Raw genomic sequence first — 27048 nt, 5'->3', positions numbered from 1 at the left:
ATGTGATCATGCACTTAAAAACACAAAAACACCTTCAGCAGCACCCATGCTCATTGCAAATAACACTAAGCAACCAACTCATTATTGCTCTTTTGTAAAATAATAATTTAATAATGAATTTAATCATTTGAAATACAGTGTGTGCCGAAACCAGATTAACAATACGTCGGTTTGAAAAAACTAAAACTCACCTGGCCAAAGAAGGCCACTCTGAAGTAGGTGCCCAGCAGTCTCTTGCCTGAGTGCATTACCTCTGTCACTTTGCTGTATGCACGATGCAGGGTGTCATATAGGTGGGCCAGTTTCTGTGCAAAGTAATACAAATTGGATTAAAATCTGATTATAATTTGTAGATACTAATGTCCCAACCTTGGCCAAATAAGTGGGGATTGTAGTGGGATACAAAAAGTTAAATGCACCTCAAAGTCTCTGCGCTTCTCATAAATGGGGATGATGAGCTTGTAGATGTCAGAGATGAGCTCGTAACGCTCAGCTTTCCACAGTCCATCCGCACACTCCTCCAAAAGCTCCATTAGGACGTCCTAAGGGAACAAGGGAGGTGGAGAAATAGAAAAAGTGTTTGATAAGGCAACGTCTCTTCTATCATGACCAAATGTGATGACTATAAGGAATCATGCAATATGTTCCTCACAAAAATAATTACTTTTACAAGAAATATGCAGTAATGATGTGTTATTTAAAAATTGCAAATTGTGTTTCATGCTAACGTGATTTGTCTATTGTTTAAAGTCTTGGAAGTCAACTGTTAAATCTGTAATGAAATACTGAAGAGAAATGATGATTCATTATTTAAAAAATTATTGGAGAGCCAAATATAGGATAGGATTATATGTCTTAATACATTAATATTTACATTTACTTGGAAGATATTTTTTGTGCAAAGCAACTCACAAAAATGCATTCAACCCCTGTAGTCTTAACTAAAATACACAATTCTAAAAATCTAAATGTAATCAAATAATGTCATGGTGTGGTCGGACCACAGACTATATTTGAATATATGTTAATTTTTCTAATCTGTCGTTAGCATAGTTACATACTTCATTGAAATGAACGTCCTGCATGCCAACGTCCTCCATCATTGCGGCCTCTTCATCAATGTTTGGAGTCACGACACGAAACGCTGAGCAGCCCTGCTTGAACATGCCTGCACACAGTATGACATAAGACAATGTTTTAACAATCAGCCACATTAGGCAACAAAAACAGGAGTACACAGACTATACATAATAGAGCTGATGTGTGGCATGCAAGTAAAAATAGATTATTAAGGCACCTTTTCTCCGCAGGTATTCTGCCACAAGCGCTGCAACATGCACATAGCACATGGCCGCCTGTGAAAAACAACTCTGGTCAGATAAGCAAAGTGATGTTGATAGTTTTAATTATGTTAGGATACAACAGCATCACCCACAAAACATTAGCCCACAATAAACTGGAAAAATTAAAGTTAAGACAGTCAGTACTTGACATTTGATACTGTACAGACACATCGCCAGACACAGACCTACGTGAGTCTATCACATTTTTTAATTGGCCACCATCAAACCAAAGTCCAACCCCTTTAGCCACACAAAGTCTCTTGTCACAGACCTCTGACAGGTCTGCGTTCTTCACATGGATCCGGGCCATGCTGTCCAGCCAGGTCTTGCGTAGTTCTGGCGTGCTGGCGTAAGACTTGGCGAGGCTGTACTGCAGGTCCACCAGCATCTCTGGATCTCTCTCGTGCTCCTTCATCTGAGCCGTGGCCATCAGAACTGTTCTTATGCGTTTGGTCAGGTCCTTCACATCTGATGGGAAAGCTGTGTTCTGTTATGGAGGATGTAGAAATGAGAACAGTCAGTCATGTTACTGCCAGTTTTAGCATGTATTTAAACTGTTTCAACCGCACAAAAATGAATTAATGACCTTAATAGTTTTGTCACTGTTGGCACAGTTGTTGATTATTGACAGAGACTGCTGAAAGCGGGTACTTCCAATACCAATCACATCAGCTATCAACTGACTGACAGCAATCACCACCTGAAGAAAGAGAAAGATACGTATTCAAATTATTATTATTATTAAATATTTTTTTAACCCTTGCATTTTGCTGAGATTGGTTCATTTCATCTTTGTTTGACGTCTCACAGACCTCAAAACTGTATGAAAGTAATATTAATAAAAATGATCTAATCTTAAAACCCCAAATGTATTGAAATGGTAACAGTTCCTGTTGCCACAAAATAGGCTTACACATTTGATTTTGATGGAAAGTAAAACAAAAAAGCGGAGATAACAATAAAACATTATTACACCAAACAATAAACACTTATTTGGGATTTGGAACTGGTATTAAAATTTAAGAATGCATTCAACCATGGTTTACAGCTGAGGCCCCAAACAGAAGCTACGTGTCATATTCAGTGGTAGGCTTCAGAAACATGGCATCCCTTCAACATTCAGTGATAAGCAATTCTCACAAAATTAGGAAGTAAGTATGAAGCTCCATATATAATGTTAAGTATGTTTTTGAGTTGTTAAACAAGGCCAAGTGTTTCTAGTAAATTTTGGTTTAAATGATGGGAACATGAAAGCTTTATTCTTTTTATACCAGTTAGATCGAAGGAAGGACTATCCCTACCTGTAAGTGCGTCCTGACAAAAGACTTGCGACCTGTGTAGTCAAAGTTGCTCTTCATGAGGAAGTAGAGCAAATGGGCGGCATCGCTGCGAATGGAGCTCAGCTTGGAGTTACAACACTTCAAGATCTCATAACAGAAGGCAGCACACATGTCAGCACGTCCTTCAAAAAATGTGCAGGGAAACTAGAGGGTGAAAAAGACAGGCAGGTTATCAGGGAACGCCTTGGACCATAACAAACAACAGAGCATTGTTAGGCAGGGAAACCAACATTCTTCACACCTTGTAGATGAAGGTGCGCAGTGAAGTGAAGACCTGCTTTAGGGCCGTCTCTGACTGATTGATCCGCAGGAAACAGAGGTGGACTTCAAACACCTTCTTCATTAGTGGACTGTGGCCATGGTCAGAGCACAGCTGGGTCTGTGGAGAAAGAGAGGATCATCTTAGCGATGGAAATAACATGACTGAAAAAACTGAAAATCACATTCACGTTTTAATGAAGCATTAATTTGGCCTGACCTAATCATTAGTTAACCTTAATACTGTTTTAAAGAAAACCGGTCCAGTACAAAAAGTACTGTAAATGTGTGACCAGTAATATGTTATGTATTTTACCTTGAATCCCATGATGAAGATGCTTAGCGTGTCCAGGACGGTCATGCACACTTCCGTAGCGATGTTAGCCTCCAGCAGTGACTGATTTAACACGTCTGCATCCGAGTGACTGTAGGCTAAAGAGGACACAACAGAATGCTGTAGCGGTTTCACCCACATATCACATCATACCTCTTGAAATATGAGACATTAGTGTTAAAGGCAAAGCTGGAAAATGCCATTATGATTAAAAAAAGATCAAGTCATATTCCAAACTGAAACACTTACTAAATTAATACCTTTCATTAAATGAATGATGACGTGTTGGCAAGGCACACATTTTGTTTACAAACTGTAACAAGGATGTTGTTTGAGCGCTTAAGTTTTTTTTCTTCATATTTACTGTATGAATGAATTTCCAGCGGCATTTTACTGAAATACATAGGTTATATTTTGGAATGAAACCCTTGATATTTTACATGGATTGCTTTTTTTCCACAGAGAATGAAATGAAAAATTAAGTTCAGAGCAGATAAGCTGGCTAGAGAGGGATGAGAAGATTCTGAAAGCTAATGTTCAGTTACATTAAGCATGCTCTCTGCAAACTGCCTGCTAGCCTGATACATTCTTACCATGGTCTACAGATATTCCAAGAATACTTGAAATCTTTCTTACACTGAAAACACAAAGACACTGTGTTAAATGATGCCATTTAACAGCCTAAGCACATTTCTTAAGCCCTAAAGATGAAGTCAATATCATGCTACACACATCTACCTTAGCCCCAATGTAATTTAATTTACTGATGATGCACCCTTGTCTCTTGAGGCATTTTCTGCTCAACAAGGTGTAAACGCAGGATGAGGGTTTATGTTGATGATGTTGAAAAGCATGATTAGACTACACAGAGTGAGGCGGAGGAGGGCGGATGTAGAGGATGGTTGATGAAAAAGAATGGCGCACTTACTGTGGTTAAAAGTGTATGAGTTATCCAGGCTGTTGAGCTGATGTAAGCGGGCATGCATCATTCCCGCCCTGTTACGGGACACAGGCAGAGTCTGTGACTTCCGCTCATGTGCTACAGGTCCTGCCCCATCCTGGTTCCTGATGAGGAAACAGGACAATGTTAGACAAATGGCCGGTTAGTGAAGCAGGTTAGGGTGAATAATTTGCGTTTTTGCACATTTGAGTGGTGTAAATGTCACTCACATCTTGATAGCAAAAGCAGATGTGCTTGTATTCCAACCTTGGGTTATTCTATTTTGTTAAGCAGTTAGCTTATTTGATTTTTAATGTATCATGATAAAACAAATCCATTATTTGAACATTTTGGGTGACTTTTACACATGCATGTACACCCACTGTGGCATGTGTGCCGTAAAGTTGTGCTGTATATTGTTTAGCGTGCACTTTAATGAAATTATTATCAAAGCAGCAGAAGTAGCAGCAGAAGCAATGAGTTACCGCAAACGCCATGCATGTAAAAATGAGAGCGACAAATGCTATATATCCACTTAGAGTTGTGTCACAGCACTGCAACTTGTACAGTAGGGGAAAATATCATGCATTAAATTTGAGAGAGACCGTTCCACCTTTAGTCTTACCCAAGCAGGGGAGGGCAGGAGCCAGGTTTTATTTCATTTTGTTAAACTTGCCAGCATTTAGGTGAATAGATAGAAACAGTGATGGGAGGTTAGAGAGAGTGAACACCCAAAGCCCTGGGGGAGTCTAGGCCAGAGCTCCCAAATAGTGGAGAGAATACAGTATGTGTGTTTGGATACATTATTGTGCACATCATACAGTCACATTTTTTGATGGTCACAAATAAAATTAGCTAATTATGTTACATTGGATGGTCTGGATGAAAACAATAAGTAGCCACATCATTGTCATATATGTTATTAAGTTAATCGGCAATAATGTAATCCAGGAAATGTAGTTTGTTCTCCCATCTGTCTATCTACTACGACAGTGGTTCCCAACAAAGGATAACTAAAGGTCTATTTCTGCAGTTGCCAGAGAATATGTGCAAAGATCACAATATTTGAAAATTACAATTTGATTTAAAGAGATATAGCAATACGAATGCAAACTTGACCAAACTGATCTAAACACAGGAACCACTTTACTAAAAGCCTGACAATCATGATTAAAACTAAAAAGCTTTAAAAGAATGACATTCTTGTAACGTTTTTTTTAATACAGCAGACCATGTTACCTTGCGATGTATCTCTTTCCCATGTATCTGAACTGATGGAGGCACACTCTGAGAGGAAAAGTGGAAAATCAGTCTCAAATCTCTAACTTTATTTATAATATCAGGGTTGTTGTAAAAGCAATGTAAGGTGTCTTACTCGACTAGAGTGAAGAAGTCCATTAACTCAGCAGATGAAGCCTTGTTCCAGTATGTGAACAAAGCATCTGGAAAAAGACAGAGATTGACATTAGAGAGACAATTGTTTTGTTTTTGGTTTGTTGCCATGTAAGTGAGCTCAGTAAGTGAGCTCAGTGTTTCAGCAGCAACAGAAAAAGACGGTGATTGCAGATATTCAGATGGAGTGAGATGTTACCCTCAGACATGGTTTTGAGCATGTGTAAGAAGCACATGAGTAGGCTCTTGATTTCTGCCTGGTCCAATTTATCACATCGCAGCAGGGTACTTCCCATTGTCGAAGCAGCCTGGTTCTGAGGGATAAAGAATCCAGTCAGGCAGAAGACAGACAAATTTATTATCCTGTCTAGCTCCCTCTGCTGCCTCAAGATAAACTATCTATTGAAACTATTGTCGGTTTATTTTTTGTAATTACAAAAGACAAAGAGCATTATCATAGCAATTTTAAAATACAAAGATGTTTTTATAAAGTTTACATCTGATTTTGTGGCAATAGTTTGAAGTTCAGACAATTCTTTGTCTTTGCATTGCATAAAAAATAAATAAAATAAATGATATATTAAATATATATGCATGCACACAGGAACTTTTAGAGAGGTTATGACATTCACTTTTAATCTGGGATTACAGTGGTCAAACAACACTAGTGGAGTCATTCACTCAGATGTTGCAGGACTCTACGCATTGTGGAAAACTGCCGGTGGAAAACAAACATCATTTCTCCCAGCTGAGGCAGAGAGCAGGGAGAAAACTGAACCAAAGCAGTGGAGCAACAGCTCTACCACAACGAGGGGTTGGCAATGTACCAAGCAGCACGTTCCTTTGCCAGCAGTTAGTCTAGACCATGGAACTGGCTGGGGATGACTCAGTGGAAAGCATGAGGCTATGGGCTTTGTCTTCTTGTTTTTCTGAGTGAATCACTTCAAGGCTAAAGTTAGTTTTCCTAAATAGTAGAAAAGCACTTTGAAGCTGTGGTGCAGTTACTTTCATGCACTTTTTAAGATCTTGAGCAGTAATTGCAAATTACCTACATTTTGATCAAATCTACCACATAGATACAAATAAAAACTGAATTAACACAAGATGAAACACACAACAACACAGATTGTGAAAATGATTTGTGTTTAATGGACTCCTCAGATTTAGCTTGGGGCTGTCTATCAGTGAAAGCAAAAAACGACACAGCAAACGTGAGAATAATTCAAAAGTAACATTTCCCTTGAGCGTGCATGCTTATCAAGACGCTTATCAAGATCTAGAAAAAGAGGAGACCCTGTGAGGCCCTGTGGCATGGCAGCTTTGCTTCATAGCACCACAGAATTATCTGGCAAAGAAAGGGCTTAGAGTTTAGGACACTAGAGCACTCTCACACACACTCTGACATTCCCAGATGGGACATTCCTACGAGGGAGGAAGACTGTGTGAAGTACTTGAAGTGGAATGATGGGTTGAGGGGCGCTCTCTGTCACACAGGGGACAGAGAGTAGGGAGAAGTCCATGGTGACACGCTTGGAGCGCACCGAGAGCATGGACTCCTCATTCTCCGTAAAGAAGCGCAGGACATTGACAGAGTGTCTCCGTACAAACTTCTCCGTCTGCCATGGCCAGCCGTACAGGTAAGGTGGGGGAGTTAATGGTACAGGTTAACAAGGGGTGACTTTCTGAGGTACTTTTGTCACAACAATGGGACGTCTGATATGCCTAAGGCACACTGAAATGCATGTCACAGGAAGCCTACATTTGTTTTCTACTAAATATTGTATGAAATGACTTTACAGACATCTTGCAGCACTTTCTGAAATGTACCTTGTCGAGAGAGTTGGCCTTGTCATTGATCTTCTCAGGCAGGCTGTTGCCAGAATCAGTGCTGATGAGTGAGCCGCGAGATTCTGCGTGGCGCACAGAGTTAATGTTGGGTGTTGACGACGCGTGAGGTGAAGCTGTCGAAAAAAGGGAGCCATTTCATATTAAAACAAAACCAAAATGTTATATTTTAATTTTCTATAATTTAACTGTCCACTCACAGGTGCCAGAGATGACTCCAAAAACATCTTTGTGCAAACTGGTGTCCAGAAAGGTGCTGGATCTGGGAGGTGTTGTCAAAGTGTTGGCAAGAAGTGAATCTTCTCTTCCATTCTGGGAAAAAAACAGTGCAACAGTTTAATTGGCACAAACCCACGTCCTATACAGGGCTGTATGTAGTTTAGAAAAGTTACTAAATGTGTGTGAGGTGCAAGCATGAGGGGTCCTAGGTCCTAAATAACATTAGGTGTAATGTTTTAAAGAGTTCAACAATGGAATGGGAACAGAGAAGAAATTCCTTTGTGTAATAAAGAATCCAAACCACAGTTTAAGTCCTGGCTGGAAGAAAATGAATAAAATTAGATATGATGTAGATGTAAAAAAGTTAAAAAATTATATATGTCTACTGTTTATGTCCATGTTTTGCCTACTTAAGTGGACAGCCTGGTACCACTTCAAGAGACTTGAGTGTTTGATACTGTTTATTATTTCTTTCTTGAAAAGAACTGAATATACTGTGTTACACTACATGCATATGTGTACGGCCTTCTCTTTGTGTATTTAATACATTTTTCAAATGTTGGTACGGGTATAGGTGCCAGGAGGCAGGACTGTGTTATGTCGTGATGTTTTTCATCATGTATTTCTGAAAAAGCCACTAGGTGGCTCCTTTACATTGTTGGAGTGGTTGACGGTGAATGGGGAGACTTCCTTCACATTCAGTCTGTTGACATTCTCTTGGAGCAGACCAAACAAGGGAAAGTACAGGGTGGCCAACCTGGCCTGCTGGCTCTAAAAAACAAATAAATCATCTCAACAGAATGTCTTAAAATCACAAGTGTCAGATACTGAAGTAAAGTGGAAGCGCAAGAGACTGAGGTAAGAAGGCACTGCTTACTTTGGAGCTGTAGCGGTCATCAAATGTGTGCTTTATCATCAGATTTTTCAGCACATGGATGGCTATCAGACGAATCTCCCTGAACTCCTGCAGACCTACACTGACCTCCCTGAGCAGCAGCCCGACCAGGAAGTGGTTCTTGCAGAAGTCATCTGTCAGCGAGTAATCCATCTGGAGGTCTGACGGGAGGAAGAAGATGATGAAGAGATTAGGATTTGTAGGAAGGAGAGTGAAGGATGTGAAAGGAAATTAAGTCTGATTTAATATCATTTGGACAATTAAATCAATAACAAGAAAACAGGAAAGCTTGGACAGAATACACTGTTGACACCAGTAAAACTTGGTGAACATTGCAAATATCTCCCTTTCTGACAAATGATTTCTTGTGACTTTCATCTAACAATCAATGTGAAGCCAAAAGAGTTTTTAAGAAAAGCTCGGATTTTGGGTTTGACAGATTAAGGCTCTTTTGACAGGGCTGCTGCTCCACAACAGGGATCGATTTAGAAAAAGACAAACCGGATTAAAGCTTATGATTTAACAGCGGCAGCTGTACACAGATGGTTTCCAACATTATCTAAGACATGTTGAGCAACCCCAAATCACACAAAGATTCCCCAAAATGACAGAACACATTTTTTTGTCTTCTTCAGTCTTTTAAAACTTGCATTTCTAGCACGCAAGCATTAAAAAGATCTGATTCTTTAGGAATAACAGTAAATAAACTAGTCACCGCAAGTCATAAACTCCTAACCACTTCTAGCCAGAAAAAAGCCACCGGCAGACATAAACACCCACTTCTGTGCAAAGAGCCAATCTCAGCTTCTATACACACAAAGAACCACAAATTATAAACAGTATAATATTACTGTACAAGGTGTTGAAAGGATAGATAAATCAAGCCACATCAACCAGGACAGAGCAAAACTGGAAGATAACTGACTGAGTTCAGATTTTTGAGCGAATCATTTGACACATTCTAAAAATAGCTGAATGATTAGATGAAAGTCTGCTCTTTTTGGAAATGACATGCAAGCAGCGCCCCCTTGTACCTACCTATATCGCATGACTCCACCACATCATTTGGAGATAATAAAGCTAATTGTGGAACACAAAAAACAAAGTATGTTCTGCAGAATCAAAGACTTCGGCAACAACATAAAACCTGTTTAATTGGTATTTCATTACCCTTTCATAATGATTATATATGTAGGAGTTTTTTTATTTGTGTTGGCCTTTGACCGTACAGCCGTTTTGTTTGATATTCTACTTAAACACAGGCAACATAAGCACAGTGGCATTTAAGCAAGCTACCATCAAGCTTGGTACATTTGATGATCTCCTCACCTTGAAATCTTAATATCCTTCCTTTTCCAAATGGCATGGGCAGGTTTAAAGGGACATAATGCTCGTGGCTGCACACAACGCGCAGGAACTCAAACCTGAACTCGAACAGCGTCTGCATTTAGAAACGACAGAAACCAGAGAGGCAACTTTATTACGAGACTCAAACACATGTTTACAGACAAGCTGTTGTACAATTTGTCTGTATAAATGTGATTACTGTTTGTGTTGTGTACCTTTGGGTCTCCAGGCATAAAACAGTTAATATAGTTGTTGATCTGCTTGAAAATAAAGCCTCTGTCCATCAGGTTGAAACAGCGCTACAAAAGGATGGGAAAAAACAAATAAATGAATAAGTTTAAGTACACTTAAAACACACAGTCTTCTTAAAACCACGCCAGGTAGAGTAACCAAGGCTCCTGACCTTGATGAAGACTGCAAGACTGTGGTTGGCGTTCCTGGCGGCATCCAGGTTGTCTTTGTATTTCTGAGTGATGTGTGGCATCATCATGTTGACCAGAGTCTCCACAGTGTGATGGAAGGATGCGGAGAAGCGCTGATTCCTGGACAGCTGTAGGACACAGCACGGATGTCCGTACAGATGTTATCGTACAGCATAATACGCCGCAGTTTCAAATATAAGTATGGTGAATTTTCCTTATTACTTTGTGCCAATGAGCCACACTGTTGCACATCTTTTTTCATTACATAGTGTTGGTTTCGGTATTTTTAGGGGTTTTGTTGACAGTAACAAAACTATAGAATATACCCAGCCTACTGTAACTGTAACCTCATAGTTGCCAGGCTGGGGTGACCTGCTCCTGTGAAGCTTACTTGCTTCCACTGTGGCCTCCACATTATGCAAGTAGAAGTTAAACACAGGGATGTGGTTCCTTATGCGGTATGAATAAATGCAGCCAATTTAAGGGCAGAGCAGTGTGGGACAGACTGTGGATACATAATACTTTGATGGTGGTACTGCGGCTGTCCACAAGACTTGGCATGTTTTAAACCACAGTGACAAATCTTAGCTGTTGTAAAGCAGATACCACAGAGTCAAACACACATGTTGTGGCAGACTTACCTTCACTTTACAGCTCTCAATCAAGTACTGAGCCATGGACTTGACTAAGGCTTCAAAGAAATACCAGGAGTACTGCAAGGCAGACAAACATCAATCAGAGAACAATAAAGAAATTCATGTCAGTTATAATCATACACTGTGTAATCCTTTAAAAGAAATACAAATATGTTACCTTGAGGAGTTTGTTACACGTGAGAAAGTCAGTGGAAGGCTTCAAGATAGCAGTCATGGCTTTAGCCAACTCCTCGTGCACCGATCGGTTGGTTGAGGACGTGTGAGGCTCAGTCTTGAATACAAACTACATTAAACACATTCAGAGAGAACTAAGTACAAACACTAAAATACAGAGAGTGAGTTGTGGTATGCGTTAGGTGAATTTTACCTTCACATACGATCTCAGGTAGTGCTCTAATCCCTCCTCGTGGCACTGGGCAACAATGTGAATCATCACTCTAAAAGGAAACAATAGAAAAAGGAAAGCATGTGTGAGCAAAGGAGCTGAGACAGCAGGAGGCCTTACTAGGGATTTACTTACAATTTTGTTTTATTTTACTTAAAATTATAACCACAAAGTTTATGCACACCAGAAAGTCTCAAATCCAGAATGTCTCAAATCTAAACCTCAAAAAACTAAAAAAACATCATGCACACTATCAGTCACTTCTACTCAATAAATGACCATCAGGCAAAATATGTTAATAATCATTTTGGTGTTTTCACAGTCAAGCGTTTTAAAAAAGTTGTAATTTTTGGAAACAATGATTGGAAATCTGCTCATTTCACCTCAAAAGGAGCTTTTTACAGTTCTCTTATATACATAAATAATGACATTCTGGTACTTCTAATTCTATGTCAATTTGTTTATCATAATTTACATGAAATTACTTGAAATTTAAACTGTTGTTTCGTCAAGGATCGTCTCAGGAAAACTTGCCTGGTGACGTTGACTGCCACGTCCTCTTGGGTGGCACTGGTTAGCACCCTGAACAGCTGATTCAGGGTTGTAGGCAGGAACTTTATCATAACATGGCTCTCCATGGCATGCAGACTCTGGGGATAACATATCACAGAGATTTGTTCATGTAGAGTTTGACAGCATTGCTCTTAAAGAAGAGAAGATGAGAAGAAATTTGGAAAACAGTGACATTATCTTCTCTCACTGCTCAAACAAAGAGCACAGTAGGCAAATAAATAATAAGAGTATGTGAAGAAACTAATTGAATAACAAAAACAGAAGGACATGATTGAAAAACACTGTGCTTATCATGCACCATGCTTCATTCGCCTGGAGTGTAGGTACTGGTGCATCATTGCTGTGTACAGGAAACTACCTCAAGCCCTGCACGTCATTTGGCGAGCTGCCAGTCTACACAACTGACCTGCTGTTTGACCCTCTGGCTATTGTTCGTGTCAACCACTGTGTTTACATTAGAACCCGAGAGATGCACTGGACCATGTGTTGTTCTACATGTCAATGTCGGCCAAGGGAACAATGAAATGAGATTCCCATGAACTGGAATAAGAGAGTGTGTGCTGGTTAAAGTGATAACTGAGCTACCAGTACCACAGAAAAAATGGCAAAAGAATTAAGTCAGCTAGGGATAAATATTTCACATATTTATTGCAGCCAGTCTAATCTTTGCAGGTAAGGTAAAGTTGAATTCTATTTAAACGGAAATAGAAAAAGCTCAGCACAAACTGTCCAGAAGATTGCGCTGTTGACGAGCTACGGCACAGAGTAGAACATTAATCTCCACGTGATTCAGCTCCAACCCAGTGTGACTCAGCAGTTTAACGGTGAGGATCAGCTACGGTTAGCTGAGAGGTCAAAGTGTGAAAACACGTTAAACCTTTTCCTTTAGGTATCCAAGGAAATCAAATCTCACTCTGTTCTGACTTATTTCCCAATCCTCAACATGTGAACTCAGTTACACAGTACATGCCAACATTGGAATGTACGTGTACTACATGTCAACATTGTGGGTTAGTGTGGTTTAAACCTGACTCAGTGTAGCATCAAGTCTCTTTTAAAGTTCTCTTAAGCATGTAAACACATTACTAGCAAATACATTTACCACCATTCAAGACAGAAACAATGCCTTTAATGAAGACATAAGGTCTACACATTTAGTTGTTAAAAAGTTACATTTTAACAAATTATCTTAACTGTTAATTGGCATGTATTTAAGTTAGAATTTGTATTGAATCCCCAGTTTGAATTCCCATTGTGTTACCTTTAGGTATTTGACCAGTTCTCCACCTGACACCTGGGTTTCAGGTGCAGTGCTCTGACAGTGATGAAAGAAATTGTGCAAATGTTGATCCTATGAGAGACACAATGAACATCAGATTACAGAAGTTTATCCTACAGCAAAAATTTAGATTTCACAGATAACTCAAAGTTTGTTAAAAACAAAAACTAACCTGAGTGTAGACAGTGGACACAAGGTGAGTGGAAACCTTAAACACAGGCTTGCCTCCATCCACCCATTTGACTTCAGGGCCCACATGCTGTCATTCAAAGAAGAAATAGCAATCCATTGCTCAAGATTTCAGTAATTATTCTGCATTCCATTATCTCCATAGATATGCCATTTTGTGGCAGACTTAGACCTATCCCACTGATAGTCACATTGTTTATATTGTGGTTTGTAGCTTTTGGCTTTGCATCTTCAAAACATCACAAACTTAATAGTATATATTATTTTTTGTGTGCCATCAACCTGCCAGGGGGTCTGCAGATGGAAATTAGCCTAAGGCTACAATCTGGCATATTTACATTTGTGAAAATGTTCATTAATATGTATTGTCCCCTTTGGTTTTTTTCAAATTAAAAATAATTAAAAAAGGAAAAAGAAAAAAGTCTGCACATAAATCAGCTTTGAACTAACGGAAGAATTAAAGACAGGGCTGCACTTGAACCCTGAGAAGTAACAACCCAAAGATGCACTCTACCTTGCTGGCACCCTCCTGACAGTTGAGGTATCCAGCAGGCAGGTTGGCAGCCACAGGGATTTGACTCTCATTCATGGTCACCCGGCCGTCTTTCAGCAGGGGGAGCCAGGCGTAACCAACTGAAAGCAGAGACAGAGGCAAAGCTAGTCAGCTAAGAGCCTGATGCTAAAAGCCAGAAACAATATAAAATGTACAAAATACAGATAACTTAGATGACATGACTGTGAATCAGTGTTACCTTGAGTCTCAACCAGTTCTCTCTTTTTGGTACTGGCCTTGCTGTTGCTGTCACAGCTGATGTGGTGGAAGGTAAAGAGCAGATGATGTTTCTCGTGGAGCTGGGTTGGCAGCTCAATCTTAAACTAAGGAATTAGAGCACAAATAAACATTCAGTCATTGACTGTATTTAATTTACCTTTCTGAAATTTGTTGCAGTGTGTCTTACCTCATCATAGAATTCGGGGGTTTGCTGGTGATGTAAAACTGCAGCAAAGGCATTTTTGGTAAGCAAGGGTCCTCCAGGTCTGCCATAGATGCACTGTGACATTATAAAAATAGTTAGTTGGCTCCTGTGGTGGAAGGGGGCTATCCTTTGGGGATTTAGAAGCCCTTCCAGGATAGATTTAAGTTTACCTTGAGTGAAACAGCCTCTTCCTCATCTGAGTCCTTGAAGTCAATGCAGACAGCTATGTTTCTAGCCTGAGGATACAAACAACCAGTACAATTGACTTGAAGTTAGCCACACTGGGAGAGAAAAGTGCTGAAGCTTCAGACCACAAAGACTTTAGTTAGAGAATATCAATAAACCTTCAAATTAACACTACACAATAAAGGTTTGCGAATAAAAAAAAATACCTTTGCGAATGACTTTTGGCTGTCGTACTTCAAGTGCTTCGGATAGACGTAGAGGTGATTGTTGTAGATGGTGAAAGGCTGAGAACATTTGGCTATGTACGGCACAAACTCCTCCACTTCAAAGAAGATGTTGGTCTTGTCGCTGACATCAAACTGCTTCACAGGAATGTAGGATGAGGTAACACAATCTATACACAGATTCAAAAGCAAGGGGAGAAAAAATAAACAGCCTGCAGACAACGTGACCAATCTGCACTGAGCAGGAACAGCTTTAATCTCTCATGTTGGCTGCACAGAGTGAATTAAGAGGCCTTACTTGTTAAGTTGGGAGCTACATTGTCTATGGTAACATCAAGGTTTCCTAGGATCACAGGCAGCTTGGCCATCTTCTCTGGCCTGAGGAAATCAAAATAAAATCCTGTTAAGCCTTTGCTAAAATTTACAAATGGTATACAGACACACACACACTGTATTCCCAGATGTGAGATGTGATCTTATTTTCAAAACTGAGCAGCATTTTCCAAAGTACAACCTATAGGAACATATTTTCCATATATGCCTTTCAAGAACATCTGCAAGACTACTCAGAAAACTTATAATACACAGGACTCAAAGAAGCGCGTTACTAACTTTCTGAAATCAGCCAGCAGTTTAAGCATATCCTCATTAGATAGCTTGTTGCTGTCCTGTCTGAACAGGGCTGAGAAACGAGCACTTTTGTCGAGCGTCCCTGAAGCATCTTTGAACAAAGGCCTGCAAAAAGGAAAAGAAGAGTTAGAAACATTGCACCTTCCTAAAATGTTGAAATAAACAAGAGTACTATGATGATAATGTTAATATTTGCAGTACTAGAGCTTTAACATACAATTATTTACATAATTAATTAATCTGTTTCTGTTTTTTTCTCCATATTTTCAGATTTATTATTTTGTCAGTCATTAACGCCACAAACTACTAAAAAACTTCCCTCACAATTCTCTATAGCCAAAGGAGACACCTCAAAAAAGATGTTTAAGTTCCACTGATAAAAAACAGGAAACACAGCAAGTATTTACATTAAAAAAGTTAAAACCACCGGCATGTTTGCTTGATAAACACAGATTAACTGATTATCAAAATGGTTAACAATTGAGATAACGATATTTAAAGGATTTTGAAGGAAATTTTCCTGTTGGTTCCTTTTGTGGTAATAGTACCACAATAGGACTAGTGAATTGTAATGTAGATACATAGAAAAATGTAAAATCAGTTCATAATATAATGAGAATTATTTTAAAGAACAAAAAAATCACTAAATCACTATTGTGTCCTTCTTGAAAGACTGTACCACATACTGCATTGTACAGTGGGGCTCAAAAATATGGAAACCCCAGGTAAAAATTTGTATTAATGTGCATAAAGAAGCCAAGAAAAGATGGAAAAAATCTCCAAAAGGCATCAATTGAGAGATTAGACATTTGTATAATATGTCACAAAAAGATAGATTTTATTTCCATCATTTACACTTTCAAAATAACAGAAAACAAAAAAAAACTTGTCTGCAAAAGATTGAGCACCCTGCAGAGTTACTACCTTCTACTTCCCCCTTTGGCAAGTATCACAGCTTGTAAACGCTTTTTGTAGGCAGCCAAGAGTCTTTCAATTATTGTTTGAGGTATCTTTGCCCATTCTTCCATCCAAAAGTCTCCCAGTTCTTTGAGATTTCGGGGCTGTCTCTCACGCTCTGCTCTTTTAAGGTCTATCCATAGATTTTCAATTATGTTGAGGTCAGGAGATTGTGAAGGCCATGGCAAAACCTTCAGTTTATGCCTCTTGATGTAATCCACCGTGGATTTGGAGGTGTGTTTGAGATCATTATCCATTTGTAAAAGCCATCCTCTCTTTGACTTCAGCTTTTTCAGAGATGGCATCAAGTTAGCCAAAATTTGCTAGAATTTTATTTAATCCATTTTTCTTTCTACTCGTAAAATGTTCCCTGTGCCTCTGGCTGCAATACAACAATGCACATTAATACAAATTTGTACCTGGGTGCCCAAACTTTTGAGCCCCACTGTATGTATGTATGGGCTGCGGTGTTGTATTGGTGTAAAGTACACAGAACATCTGCTAAAAACTGAAGGGGAAAACCTGATTTGTACAGAAAGAACTACAGTTAAAACCTTCATGATTAAACGAGAGTACCTTGCTGCCCAGGCAAAAGGCATCCTGTACTGTCCTAACCGGCAACATGCCAGCTTGGCATTTTTCAGGACCTTCTGTGCCACCTAGTGGAAAAAAGAAACACTGTGATTTGAGCTTCTTCACTTTAGACATGTGAGTTGGTCTCAGCCATGCAGCATTGTAATATATTCAGCATGCTGCCATACACACACACAAACTATTTTTTCTGTTTGCCTGTATCACATTACTACCCACCACAGCGCCTTCAGGGTGCACAACCACATTGTACTTCCAAAGTCAATGCTTGTGTTGAGCGTCGGTACAACTGGTCAGCACTACAAGGATGATTATCTGTGTATAATGTGGAATACTCTGAAATCTGGAATGGTGGAATCTGAGTCTGGAGGAACATGCTGCCTCGTGTGGAGAATGGTGATGGAACTTTGTGGGTGGGGTACATACCTTTGTGGAGTCTGAACTCTTCATATACGGCTCGGCACAGTGGTTGATTCCCCCTTGGAGCACCTTCTCTATGCGAGCCACCAGGAAGATATCTGGGTGGGGGCAAGTTACCGAGAAAACTCCCTGTGGGGACGATGAAAATGTTAGAACTTCTTCAATGCTGAATATTTATTTATCTGAATTGATAGATTTTATTATACAACAGAAGACAAATTTAGGTAGGGGAGTTGCTGAGAAATTGTTTAGCCATGCTAAGGGCATGCTAGAGATGACTGAAATATCTCAATTATTGGGAATGATTAAGGATTAATCCTAATGATTTTGGTAATATCCTGACTTTTCCTCTAGCGCCATGATCAGGTCAACACTTTAATTTGTCTTACTGTTTTATGTGCAAATACTTGCAAATCTAATGACATCCCCATCAGCCTCATCTGTACTTGGCGGGTATAGTACTAATGAGGAAATGTTACACTCTAAACTAAGATGGTTAACATGGTAAACATAGCAGCTAAACATCCTGTTGGCATTGTCATGACTTACCAGTCTTGGATACTGCATGGCTGCCTCTGGCACCCCATGGACCAACCGCTGCCCCTCAGGGTGGGTGTCCCCTACGCCGTTCACATACTGACTAGTGTTACTGGGCACCATGCCTCTTACAGATGGGTGGTTTAAGTCCACGTGGAAGTCAGAGGAGATCTTCCTGCCGTTCTGGATGTCAAACAGTGACAGGGTGACATAAAATGGCTCCACCTGGAGAAGGAGAGTAACAATTCCGTATCAAACAGATGATGTGGATTATGGTTTTAACAAGTCTGCATGGACTTGACAACACACAGCTAACTAGATAGCTATTGCATTTCCACCCTACATTTAGGCCAGGATACAGTATAAGTCCACTCTGACAGCAAATGTAATACATCAATTCCCTGTATAACTTGCAGCGTTTCACTTAGCAAACCTAAATAATTAATAACACCTGAGACAATGTGCACAGTATTATCTAGGTCCACATTTGCACAACATAAGGACACTATATATTTACCACTATGTAATTCAATAATCTCATGTAAATAGAATCATCTTACAGTTCTTAAGCAGTATCTAACGCTCAGGATTCACCAGTGGCGGTAGCTAGCCGGTGAATCAAAAATGCTTTTTCTGCGTGTGTGTGTGTGTGTGTGTGTGTGTGTGTGATGTCCGTGTATCTGTGGAGACATGTTGACTCTTTATTAGACAGTTTCTGTTGAGAGGGGCAGCAGGACATCAGGCTCCATTATACAGATTGCTCACCATTACTAAGTCTGTAGCCTAGTTGCTATGCCAACAGCAGTCCTTCAATGGCTCAAATAATGAGAGGAGTCCGTCCGGCCGCTCCAACAAACCATTTAATCCGTCTTTAGTCAGTCGGATAATGATATTTCTGTTATTTAAGGCCTATTGTAGCCAGTAAGAGATGAGCCTTACGTTTGTGGTTGGTCCCTCCTCGTTCTCGGCCACACAGCTTTGCAGGTTGAACGAGAGGTCATTGCAGTTCACCAGAACACGTTTACCAAACTTCTCTTCAAACTGCTTCACATCTGGCTCTATTCCTGAGAAATCAAGTTTCTGAAGACAGCACAATGGAAAGCATTACCTTTCATTAGGAAATGTTTAGTTGAATCTCATTACCGCACGGGAATAAGTGAACTAAAGCGTGCTTTACATGTTACCTGTGTGTCAGGGTCCAGGGTGAACAGCTTCAATCTGGTCTCATTCCTCATCCTAGACTCTACATCTCTTGCACTCTGAGGACAAGAAAGGCATTTCCTTAATTTTTTAAAACCACAACCCCATCTGAAACTTCAAAAGTGTAATTTAAGAGATTTCCACTTAGTTGGTTTTATCATTAGAACATTTTTGCCATCTGGAAATGAGGCATCATATTTTACAGGCTGACCACGCTGAGAAGAGAGTCAGGTGGTACCAACATACACTTCAGTGTAACCTGTCAAGCTGTTTCCTAGTTACCACCAGTTTCCATGCACATATGGATTTACTATTGTGTGCCCCTCAGCACTGTTACAGCATAAATAACTAAAAAAACTACTTTGGCAGCCTGTAGGTCATCTGTCAGTAAATCATTTAAAAAACACAGATGTTTAAATCCTCAAATATCTTTAAAAATCCTGATGCAGGTTTCATAATGTCAAAGCAAGTGTCAGCCTTTTCCACTACTAGATATCTTGCAAATCTTGAATATTGTTGGAAACATGTTTAAAAGCCTGAGGTTTAATTTGCAGAAAACAAATGAATGACTGAGAAATTAGGTGGGTAATAAGCAACTTTTAAATCTAAATCCAAGCCACATGTTTGTGGCAAAAAAGGCCATCTTCCTTACAATTATAAGAAAGGAGGAACAAAGATTTAATGCTGCAACTCCATGTGATGATGTACTGAAAGTGTGAGCAGCTAGTTGAGAAGGTAGGACCTACCTGAAAGCTGTCCATGCTGCCAGAGGAACTGTCTGACTTTCCAAGATCATCATCTACAAGGACAAACAAGAAATCATTGGATGCAAGCCAAAGATTGGAGAGCATCACCAAAACCTCCCTGTGTTGTAAAACCCCCTTAATCGCTTACTGACATGTCAAAGTTCAGTAAACAGTAATTCAACTGTACATAAATCAGTAAGATTGAGCTGGAGATACTGCAGGTCTCAATGATACATTAATGAAAGCTCAGAGATCTCCTCAAGAACAATTGTTTTTCTCTCAAATGCACAACATGGTTAATAAAAGCTGTGGAGATGGGGATGATTAGTGGAGTGTTATGTGTAAAAGCATTCAGCCTCTTTCCTCCACGGCTAAGCCTCCTATGAGACAGGAGATGAGTATTAAAAGCCTGGGTGGTCTGAAATCACATCATTACACTACAGGGCCGGGGAAAAGTAGGTGAGAAGTGAGCCTCGAGTAGTGAGTGGATGTTGGTGTGAATGAGCTTCAGGTTCATACAGTATCCCAGAGTAAATAAATGGCAATGATGAGTGGATTTACTGGATCTTCAAGTATAGTTAATTATTATTTTGGATATAATAACTGAAGGAATGTTTCATCTTAGAAGCTTAGTGTGCAACATTTCACCTTTGCAGCTTCTAGAACAATTCCATTAATTAATTTATTAAGGTTTATCACATTTTTAGGGCTGCAACCAATGATTATTTTCAATATCAATTATCCTTTCAACCATTCTCTCCATTAACATTTTGTCTATGAAATATTAGTGAAAAATGTCAATCACAATTTCACAAAGCCCCAGCTGATATCCTCAAATGTTGGGATGCCCGACCGTCCAAAGCTCAAAGATATTCACTTTACCACCAGAAGACTAAAGAAACCAGTTCAATTTAAAAAGCTGAAACTGGAAATTTGTTCCTGAAAAGGTACTTAAAATGATAAATTATGCAACTAGTTGCAGATTAATTATATCTGTTGATTATCTAGTTAAATAATTGTATAATCATTGCAGCTCTACAAATTTTAACAGAAAACTGCAGTAGAGATGTTGTCCAGATACTTTAGGAATTAAAACACTTACATAATTCACATAATCTGGCTAGTGGGAACACACAAAAGCTGCAAAAACTTATTTTTTTCATTCAAGTTTCTTAATTGAACCACAAACGTTTTTACATGACAATAAAAAACATAAATTGAGCTTTGATAATGTTTTGACTAACACAAAATAATATTTCATTTCATATTTGTGTTACTTTGAGTGCTGGAAAAATGCACACACACACACACACACAAACAAACGTGCAAACACATGCATATGCACACCATCATGAATGTCTCCATTCCTCTTCTCTTGCATGGCAATCTCAAAGCTGCTGTGCAATATCTTGTTGAGCGTGTTGATCCAGTCCTCCATCTCTCCTTCACTGTCTGAAGCCAGCAGGTAGGTGCTCTTATCCTGCATCTTCAGCTCGAAAGCAAACCGTCGAACCTTGTTGTTCTGCATCCACAACAATCAGATAAGAGCAGGAGAGAAGAGAAAAGGGGAGAGAAAACAACATGTAAATTAAATAAATAAGTCAGACTTAAAAGATAAAAAAACAATTTAAGTACAAAACAAAGACTTTTTTTTTTTTAATCAAAAAGGGAGCGGTTTGGTTCATAATTATAATTTTAATACACAGTTCTGGACATGGCAGGCTTTTGTCTCACTATCCAAAGCTCACATCTCACAACTGCCTGCTTACCAGATTTTTACACATAGTTTATGATCTAAATCCCAACTTTCTTTACTTTAATATGACCACTTCCTTGTATTGCAGTGTTGAGCCTGCAACAATTAGGTCAATATTTAAAAAAATATAAATGACTAAAAATTTAAGTTCCAAAGATCTACAAAATATGAGTCACTGTTTTGAAAAAGAAATGGACAATTTGAGTTAGGGAGGTGCAGATTTTTTCCATCTGCGTAACAAAGCCTGCAGCTCTGCTAGGACCACAGCAGACACTTTTCTAAAGTTAAATGGTGCGGCTGAGTGAAATCAACAGAAAATGAGCCGGATATGCAGTGCTTAACTATGACCTCAATGATGTCTCTGTCCTATTTGGGCTTCTTTCTTTTACAGCCCATTCAGAACCTATAAATGCTGATTCAGCTGCAGTTATCCTTTACACAGCGTTTTAATAAAGTATTCAAGCAGTATTTCTTGAGTTGAATATGGAAGTCATCTTATTTTTGTCAGCAGTTAGTGGATTGTTATGCTGTGGTTATCACTGTAGCCTGTCTGCAATGTTCAAACAGCCGAGTGGGAGTGATAGGGAGGGAGACGGACTGAGTAAACATAGAGAGGGGAAATAAAACTGCAGTCTTGAGAAACAGACTTAATCATCTGAAAGGTAGGAGGACTGGTCTCCGTTGCTGCACACATCCTCTGGGAAATGAGTGGACAAACCAGTCAAAATAGTTTTCATGATATTATTAGTTTGTGTATTCTTATGACGGTAAAGTAGGAGAAAAGAAAAGCAAAAATTAAACATCAAACCACATTTCTCAGCACATCAGTAGTTTCTAAGACCTTTTGTTATTTGTTAACCTATAGGGACTGCTGTTCACCTCATTATGTAGCAAATGAGCGTTTGAGCATATGATGGCATCTTAACAAAGCCCAGGAGCAGCTTGAGACTCAGAATAACATCACTACACATGCCATTATAGCTGCAGAGTTAAACATCTGCAGTACTCACAGAGCAGTTTCTGCTGGCTGAGATTAAGTCAGATGATCTTTGGGATTTTGGTTTGTGTGTGTTATACAAGGGGCTGTGCGGTGCTGCTGAATCACTGCAGCAGGTTAACTATTAACAGAATGGTTTACTGATTGAAGTCCAGGCTCTTTATCATAATCAACTGAATCACAACATATTTTGAGAACATCTTCTTTATTTGATGTATATGCGATCAGACTTTTTTATACTTTATTAATCAGGTGTTGTTGTGTTGTTATTATACACATTACACACAGGCCTGAATTACACACACTTATACATGCACTTACGGAGAGATGTCATAGTGAGGGGGCTGCAGCTGATGATGTACAGGCACCCCGAGCAATTGGAGGTTTGGTGCCTTTCTCAAAAGCAACTGTCACCTCTCTACCAGTCCACCACCACACTCCTTACCCAACTTGAACCAGCAACAGCACCCGGGGACTTGAACCAGCAACCCTCTGGTTCCCAACCCAACTCCCTACAGACTGTGCTACTGCCCACTTAACTGATGTAGCCTCGGCTGGTTAGCATTTCCCTGTCCTTTGGTCAACCGGTTCTCACAGCATCCATCCAGATTTTGTATGTATCATACATCCATACGTTTTCTGCATGTCTAAACAGTTGGTCTGTAGATTATTATTAATGAGATACATACAGTACATGTAAGAACCCCTTTGTGGACAAAAATGTTCCTCTATTATTGCCCGTTAAATTTAATTACTAAGAAAATTTAAATTAAACGTTTAAAAACTGATGACAAATGTCTTTTTTAAATCTTTTTGGTTTATTTTTTTCATTTTGTTTATTTCTCTGTGTATGTGTGTTTCATAATTACCTTTTACGTTTTGAATAGTGTATCCACCTTGTTTTGTTTTAATCGTTTAAGAAAACATGATAATACAATATTATTCATAATGAGGTTAAAGTAATGGATTTGTGATATAAAACATACTGTATGTTATTGCACAGAAATTGGACAATGCAATCCTCTCGTGTTTCTTGCCAGACTGGACTGAACTAGGAGGTCTTATACTTCCCTTCTGCCAAGACTGAGGAATGTAACAGAGTAAAGGTCTGTGGTTGAAAACTTGGTGGTGGTGAGTTTTGGGGAAACTCAGGGGCATGGCACGGGTACCATAATCTACACAGATAAAACCTAAAAAAACTGCATTCAGACACCATATGTGACCCTTTCCTCCATCGAAATGCTGGGTTGATAACTCTCCCCCTTCACATGATAGGAATCATGTTCTGGGAAGACAGTCTTGGACAAACACAAATAATTTCAGATTGATGCCAGCTGGGGACCTCATCAGTAAGGTCAGTTTCTTTCCATCTATTGAGATGATAGACAGATGATAATACACCTAGTGAGTGCTGGCCTAAACTCAGATGCATGCATGTGGCATTGATTGTGAGGCCAGTGGAAAGTGCATGGAAGTGAGACCTCAGCATTCACCTTGTTTTACCAGCTGAGAGTCAGCAGTAAAGCCTAACCTTAGGGAGGAGAGAAGTCCGGTTTCAGGAAAATGAACAAGAGAGGGTCTCACAGTTTTCTGCAGCAGACCATCATAGTTAGAGGAATTTGCTATAGCTTTGTTATATAATTTGTTGTAACTTAACGTTTATTCTGCATGTTGAAAAATATGTTTGTGGAGAAAAGAAATGTGGAGAGGAAGCTGCTATGTCCGTTTTCTCACTTTATTTCCATGAGGGACAAGGCCATGGGATATCCCGTTTGGCAAAGCAGGTCATCCAGTGTCATCGCAGTTTAACAATCGCAGCCTTCATGCCAAAGATAAAGCAAATTTTAGAGCATACCTGAACCACACCCATACAGGAGTCCAAGAAGATGGTTCCTTTGGGCTCTTTGGAAATCTTCTCATCCTTGTAGAAATTCAAATTATAAGAGCCGTCCCCGAGCTGAGTCAGATGGAAATACCTCCTCTTGAATGACTGAAATTAAAAGAAGAAATAGCATTCAAGTTAAAAACAATTGGAACAACAAAATTCTCTGTTTTGGTCATAACAATTTCAAGTCCTCTACAGACCCGTTGCATGATACAATATAAAAATGATTACTGAAGACAGAAATCTCTACTCTGCTAATATGTATTGTTTTGTAATGTTTTTAATTTTTCATCATTGCTACAAACACAACATAAATACAATACATCATTTGGAAAGTAATGGGGCTGCAACCAAAGCTTTCTTTCATTATAGATTTATCAGTTAATTATTCATCAGTTAAGCGTCTTAATGTCTGAAAATTGTGAAACACGCCCACCACAATTTCACACAGCCCAAATGTCTTCAACTTGCCAAAAGCCAATCCTGACTCATTTTAGATGCTGGAACCATCAAATGATTTAGCATTTGTGCTTTAAAAGTGACTCATTTTACTTTTCAAAACAACAAACAATCAGTTAATTGACTATTGGTTTGAGTTCTGAATGTGGCCCCCACCACTGTCTCACCCTCATGGTGACGCTGATAGCACTGTTCATGTTGCCTTTATAGAGCCAGCCATGTTTGGAAAAACCGCCTTTCTGGGATCCCAGGGAGGCCGTATCCTGCAGAAAACAATGACACAAGAGCATCAATCCTCGCATTATATAATATCCACAAATGTACCAATGAAGTAAAATTCACATTTTCCAGCTTTTTGTGTGCGAGCATATGTTGCCATTTTAACAAAGCGCAGGAGCAGTTAGAGGCTCAGTATGACATCACTCCACATGCCATTAAAGCTGCAGAGTTAAACATCTGCAGTTTCACTCAGAGCAGTTTCTGCTGGTTCGGTTTAATTCAGATGATCTTTGAGACAGAGCAGAAAACTCATCAACTGAATGTGGAATAAAAGGGGCCACGCAATGCGACTGAATTACTGCAGAAAGCTAATCACCAACAGAATGGTTTACTTATTTAAGTACAGGCTCGTTATCAGAATCAGTGCATATCCAACTGAATCACAACATATTATGAGAACATCTCCTTAATTTGACATATTTTGACTTCAAAGAGACTAGAGGAATGGGGCACAAATGTAACAAGGGAGTGAAATTCACTTCTTGTGTTGTTTTTTGTTAACACACCCTGCTGAAGCCTCGCCTAACTGTGTAGAAAACCTTTGAAGTTGTGGTTTGAGATGATACAGAGCAGAACAAGATGTAGGTCTGTCTCAGTCCAAACAAGCAGGGAGAGGAACGTTAAACAAACTATGACTGTTAAACAAAATAAATACAGACACATGACATGAGGACCAGATCATCTCACACTCATAAGGTGGGTAGCATTAGATCACATACGCCCAAATACAAAGCTACCCCGATCCACCAGCTTTTGGGATCTGTAAAAATAAACCAATTAGGAGAGTAATGAAGGAAGAAGAGCTGGGTGTTGTCCTGCTTAAGATCAGGCTTGCGTGTCATTTACAGTTACACTTCCTCACTTTGAAAGACTACAGCGTATCCCTGACAATTTCACACAATGAGAAGAGTGAATGGCCTTTCAAGATGTCTTCATTCTGCTCCAGAGCTACTTCTTTTTCTGTCAGTCTAATAAAGCAGAAGGGGATTTTAAAAGTGCTGGAAGGATTTATAATATTTTAATGTGCCTTGTGGAGTGATCTTAAAAGCATCTGGAGAGGTCCAGTGTCTGTTTGGCTTTGTCAATGTCTAGACAACATTCATTGGTCCGCAGGGAGGCAGACAAATTACGGCTTCATTCTTTCTGACCTCCAGAAAACAAAAAAATCAGCAAAGCAAACAGTGGCGTTAGTAAACTCAATGTCAGACAAAGAGAAGACAAACCAAATCTCACAACTGATATTGCATGTGGTCCAAAACACACAATCATAAAAACATAAATGATTTATTCCGGGGATTTTAGAGGAGGAGCTCAAATCCTTTTCTTTCATCTGCTAAAAGCAACCACCTAGTTTGTTGTGAAGAGATGGAGGCCAGAGAGAGAGAGAGGGTGGATCTTGTCCTTAATTGTGTTGAAGTCTTGCCCCTCCTGTCCTGTCAGAGGTGAGGCTGACTGTGAGGCTGAGCAGGACTGACTCTGACGATTGCGGCACAGCTTTCCTCAATCACAGCTGCATCGACTAACACGCAGTTAAAAAGGAAAGAGACACTTGGTAGTGTTGCTTTTCTAAAAAACCCCAAGCTCCTGTGTGTAACAGAGTATTTCAGCTAATATCACAAGACATTTTGTTGCCCATAGGAGGCACAGTTTGACATATGATGTGAGGAGAGCAGGTCAGAATCATCATCATAAATCTTGTGAAGGAGTGCGATGTTTTAGTATGTTCAGATAACATTTCAACCGCAGCTTCGTATCATCTTTGAAGACTCAAATCAGCCATTCCAAAG

At 39.4% G+C, this 27048-nt stretch overlaps 1 protein-coding gene across 1 annotated transcript in view; it reads right to left on the bottom strand.

Annotated features, from left to right (window-relative positions):
* Window positions 1-27048, bottom strand: part of zmp:0000001200 (dedicator of cytokinesis protein 9) — a 44612-nt gene that overhangs the window by 5101 nt on the left and 12463 nt on the right. Inside the window, exons 4-45 of the mRNA XM_034886053.1 lie at window positions 25150-25299; window positions 24494-24628; window positions 21233-21407; window positions 19886-19938; window positions 19124-19198; window positions 18879-19019; window positions 17952-18164; window positions 17409-17531; window positions 16968-17050; window positions 15417-15539; window positions 15103-15182; window positions 14787-14974; window positions 14565-14630; window positions 14377-14469; window positions 14170-14293; window positions 13932-14050; window positions 13401-13487; window positions 13211-13300; window positions 11911-12026; window positions 11359-11428; window positions 11149-11274; window positions 10977-11048; window positions 10317-10463; window positions 10129-10212; window positions 9896-10007; window positions 8549-8727; window positions 8326-8442; window positions 7653-7764; window positions 7435-7568; window positions 5807-5921; window positions 5591-5657; window positions 5455-5502; window positions 4204-4340; window positions 3258-3373; window positions 2925-3062; window positions 2645-2827; window positions 1930-2043; window positions 1615-1830; window positions 1298-1355; window positions 1062-1168; window positions 420-542; window positions 192-305 (exon numbers count right to left, since the gene is read on the bottom strand). Of these exons, the coding sequence (XP_034741944.1) occupies window positions 192-305; window positions 420-542; window positions 1062-1168; window positions 1298-1355; window positions 1615-1830; window positions 1930-2043; window positions 2645-2827; window positions 2925-3062; window positions 3258-3373; window positions 4204-4340; window positions 5455-5502; window positions 5591-5657; window positions 5807-5921; window positions 7435-7568; window positions 7653-7764; window positions 8326-8442; window positions 8549-8727; window positions 9896-10007; window positions 10129-10212; window positions 10317-10463; window positions 10977-11048; window positions 11149-11274; window positions 11359-11428; window positions 11911-12026; window positions 13211-13300; window positions 13401-13487; window positions 13932-14050; window positions 14170-14293; window positions 14377-14469; window positions 14565-14630; window positions 14787-14974; window positions 15103-15182; window positions 15417-15539; window positions 16968-17050; window positions 17409-17531; window positions 17952-18164; window positions 18879-19019; window positions 19124-19198; window positions 19886-19938; window positions 21233-21407; window positions 24494-24628; window positions 25150-25299 (4923 nt within the window). The remainder of the gene's footprint in view (window positions 1-191; window positions 306-419; window positions 543-1061; window positions 1169-1297; window positions 1356-1614; window positions 1831-1929; window positions 2044-2644; window positions 2828-2924; window positions 3063-3257; window positions 3374-4203; window positions 4341-5454; window positions 5503-5590; window positions 5658-5806; window positions 5922-7434; window positions 7569-7652; window positions 7765-8325; window positions 8443-8548; window positions 8728-9895; window positions 10008-10128; window positions 10213-10316; window positions 10464-10976; window positions 11049-11148; window positions 11275-11358; window positions 11429-11910; window positions 12027-13210; window positions 13301-13400; window positions 13488-13931; window positions 14051-14169; window positions 14294-14376; window positions 14470-14564; window positions 14631-14786; window positions 14975-15102; window positions 15183-15416; window positions 15540-16967; window positions 17051-17408; window positions 17532-17951; window positions 18165-18878; window positions 19020-19123; window positions 19199-19885; window positions 19939-21232; window positions 21408-24493; window positions 24629-25149; window positions 25300-27048) is intronic.

The sequence above is a fragment of the Etheostoma cragini genome, chromosome 11 (genome assembly GCF_013103735.1).
Source record: "Etheostoma cragini isolate CJK2018 chromosome 11, CSU_Ecrag_1.0, whole genome shotgun sequence".
Lineage (NCBI taxonomy): Eukaryota > Metazoa > Chordata > Actinopteri > Perciformes > Percidae > Etheostoma > Etheostoma cragini.
The sequence above is the reverse complement of the archived record's forward strand: the minus strand, read 5'-3'. Positions and strand labels throughout refer to the sequence as shown.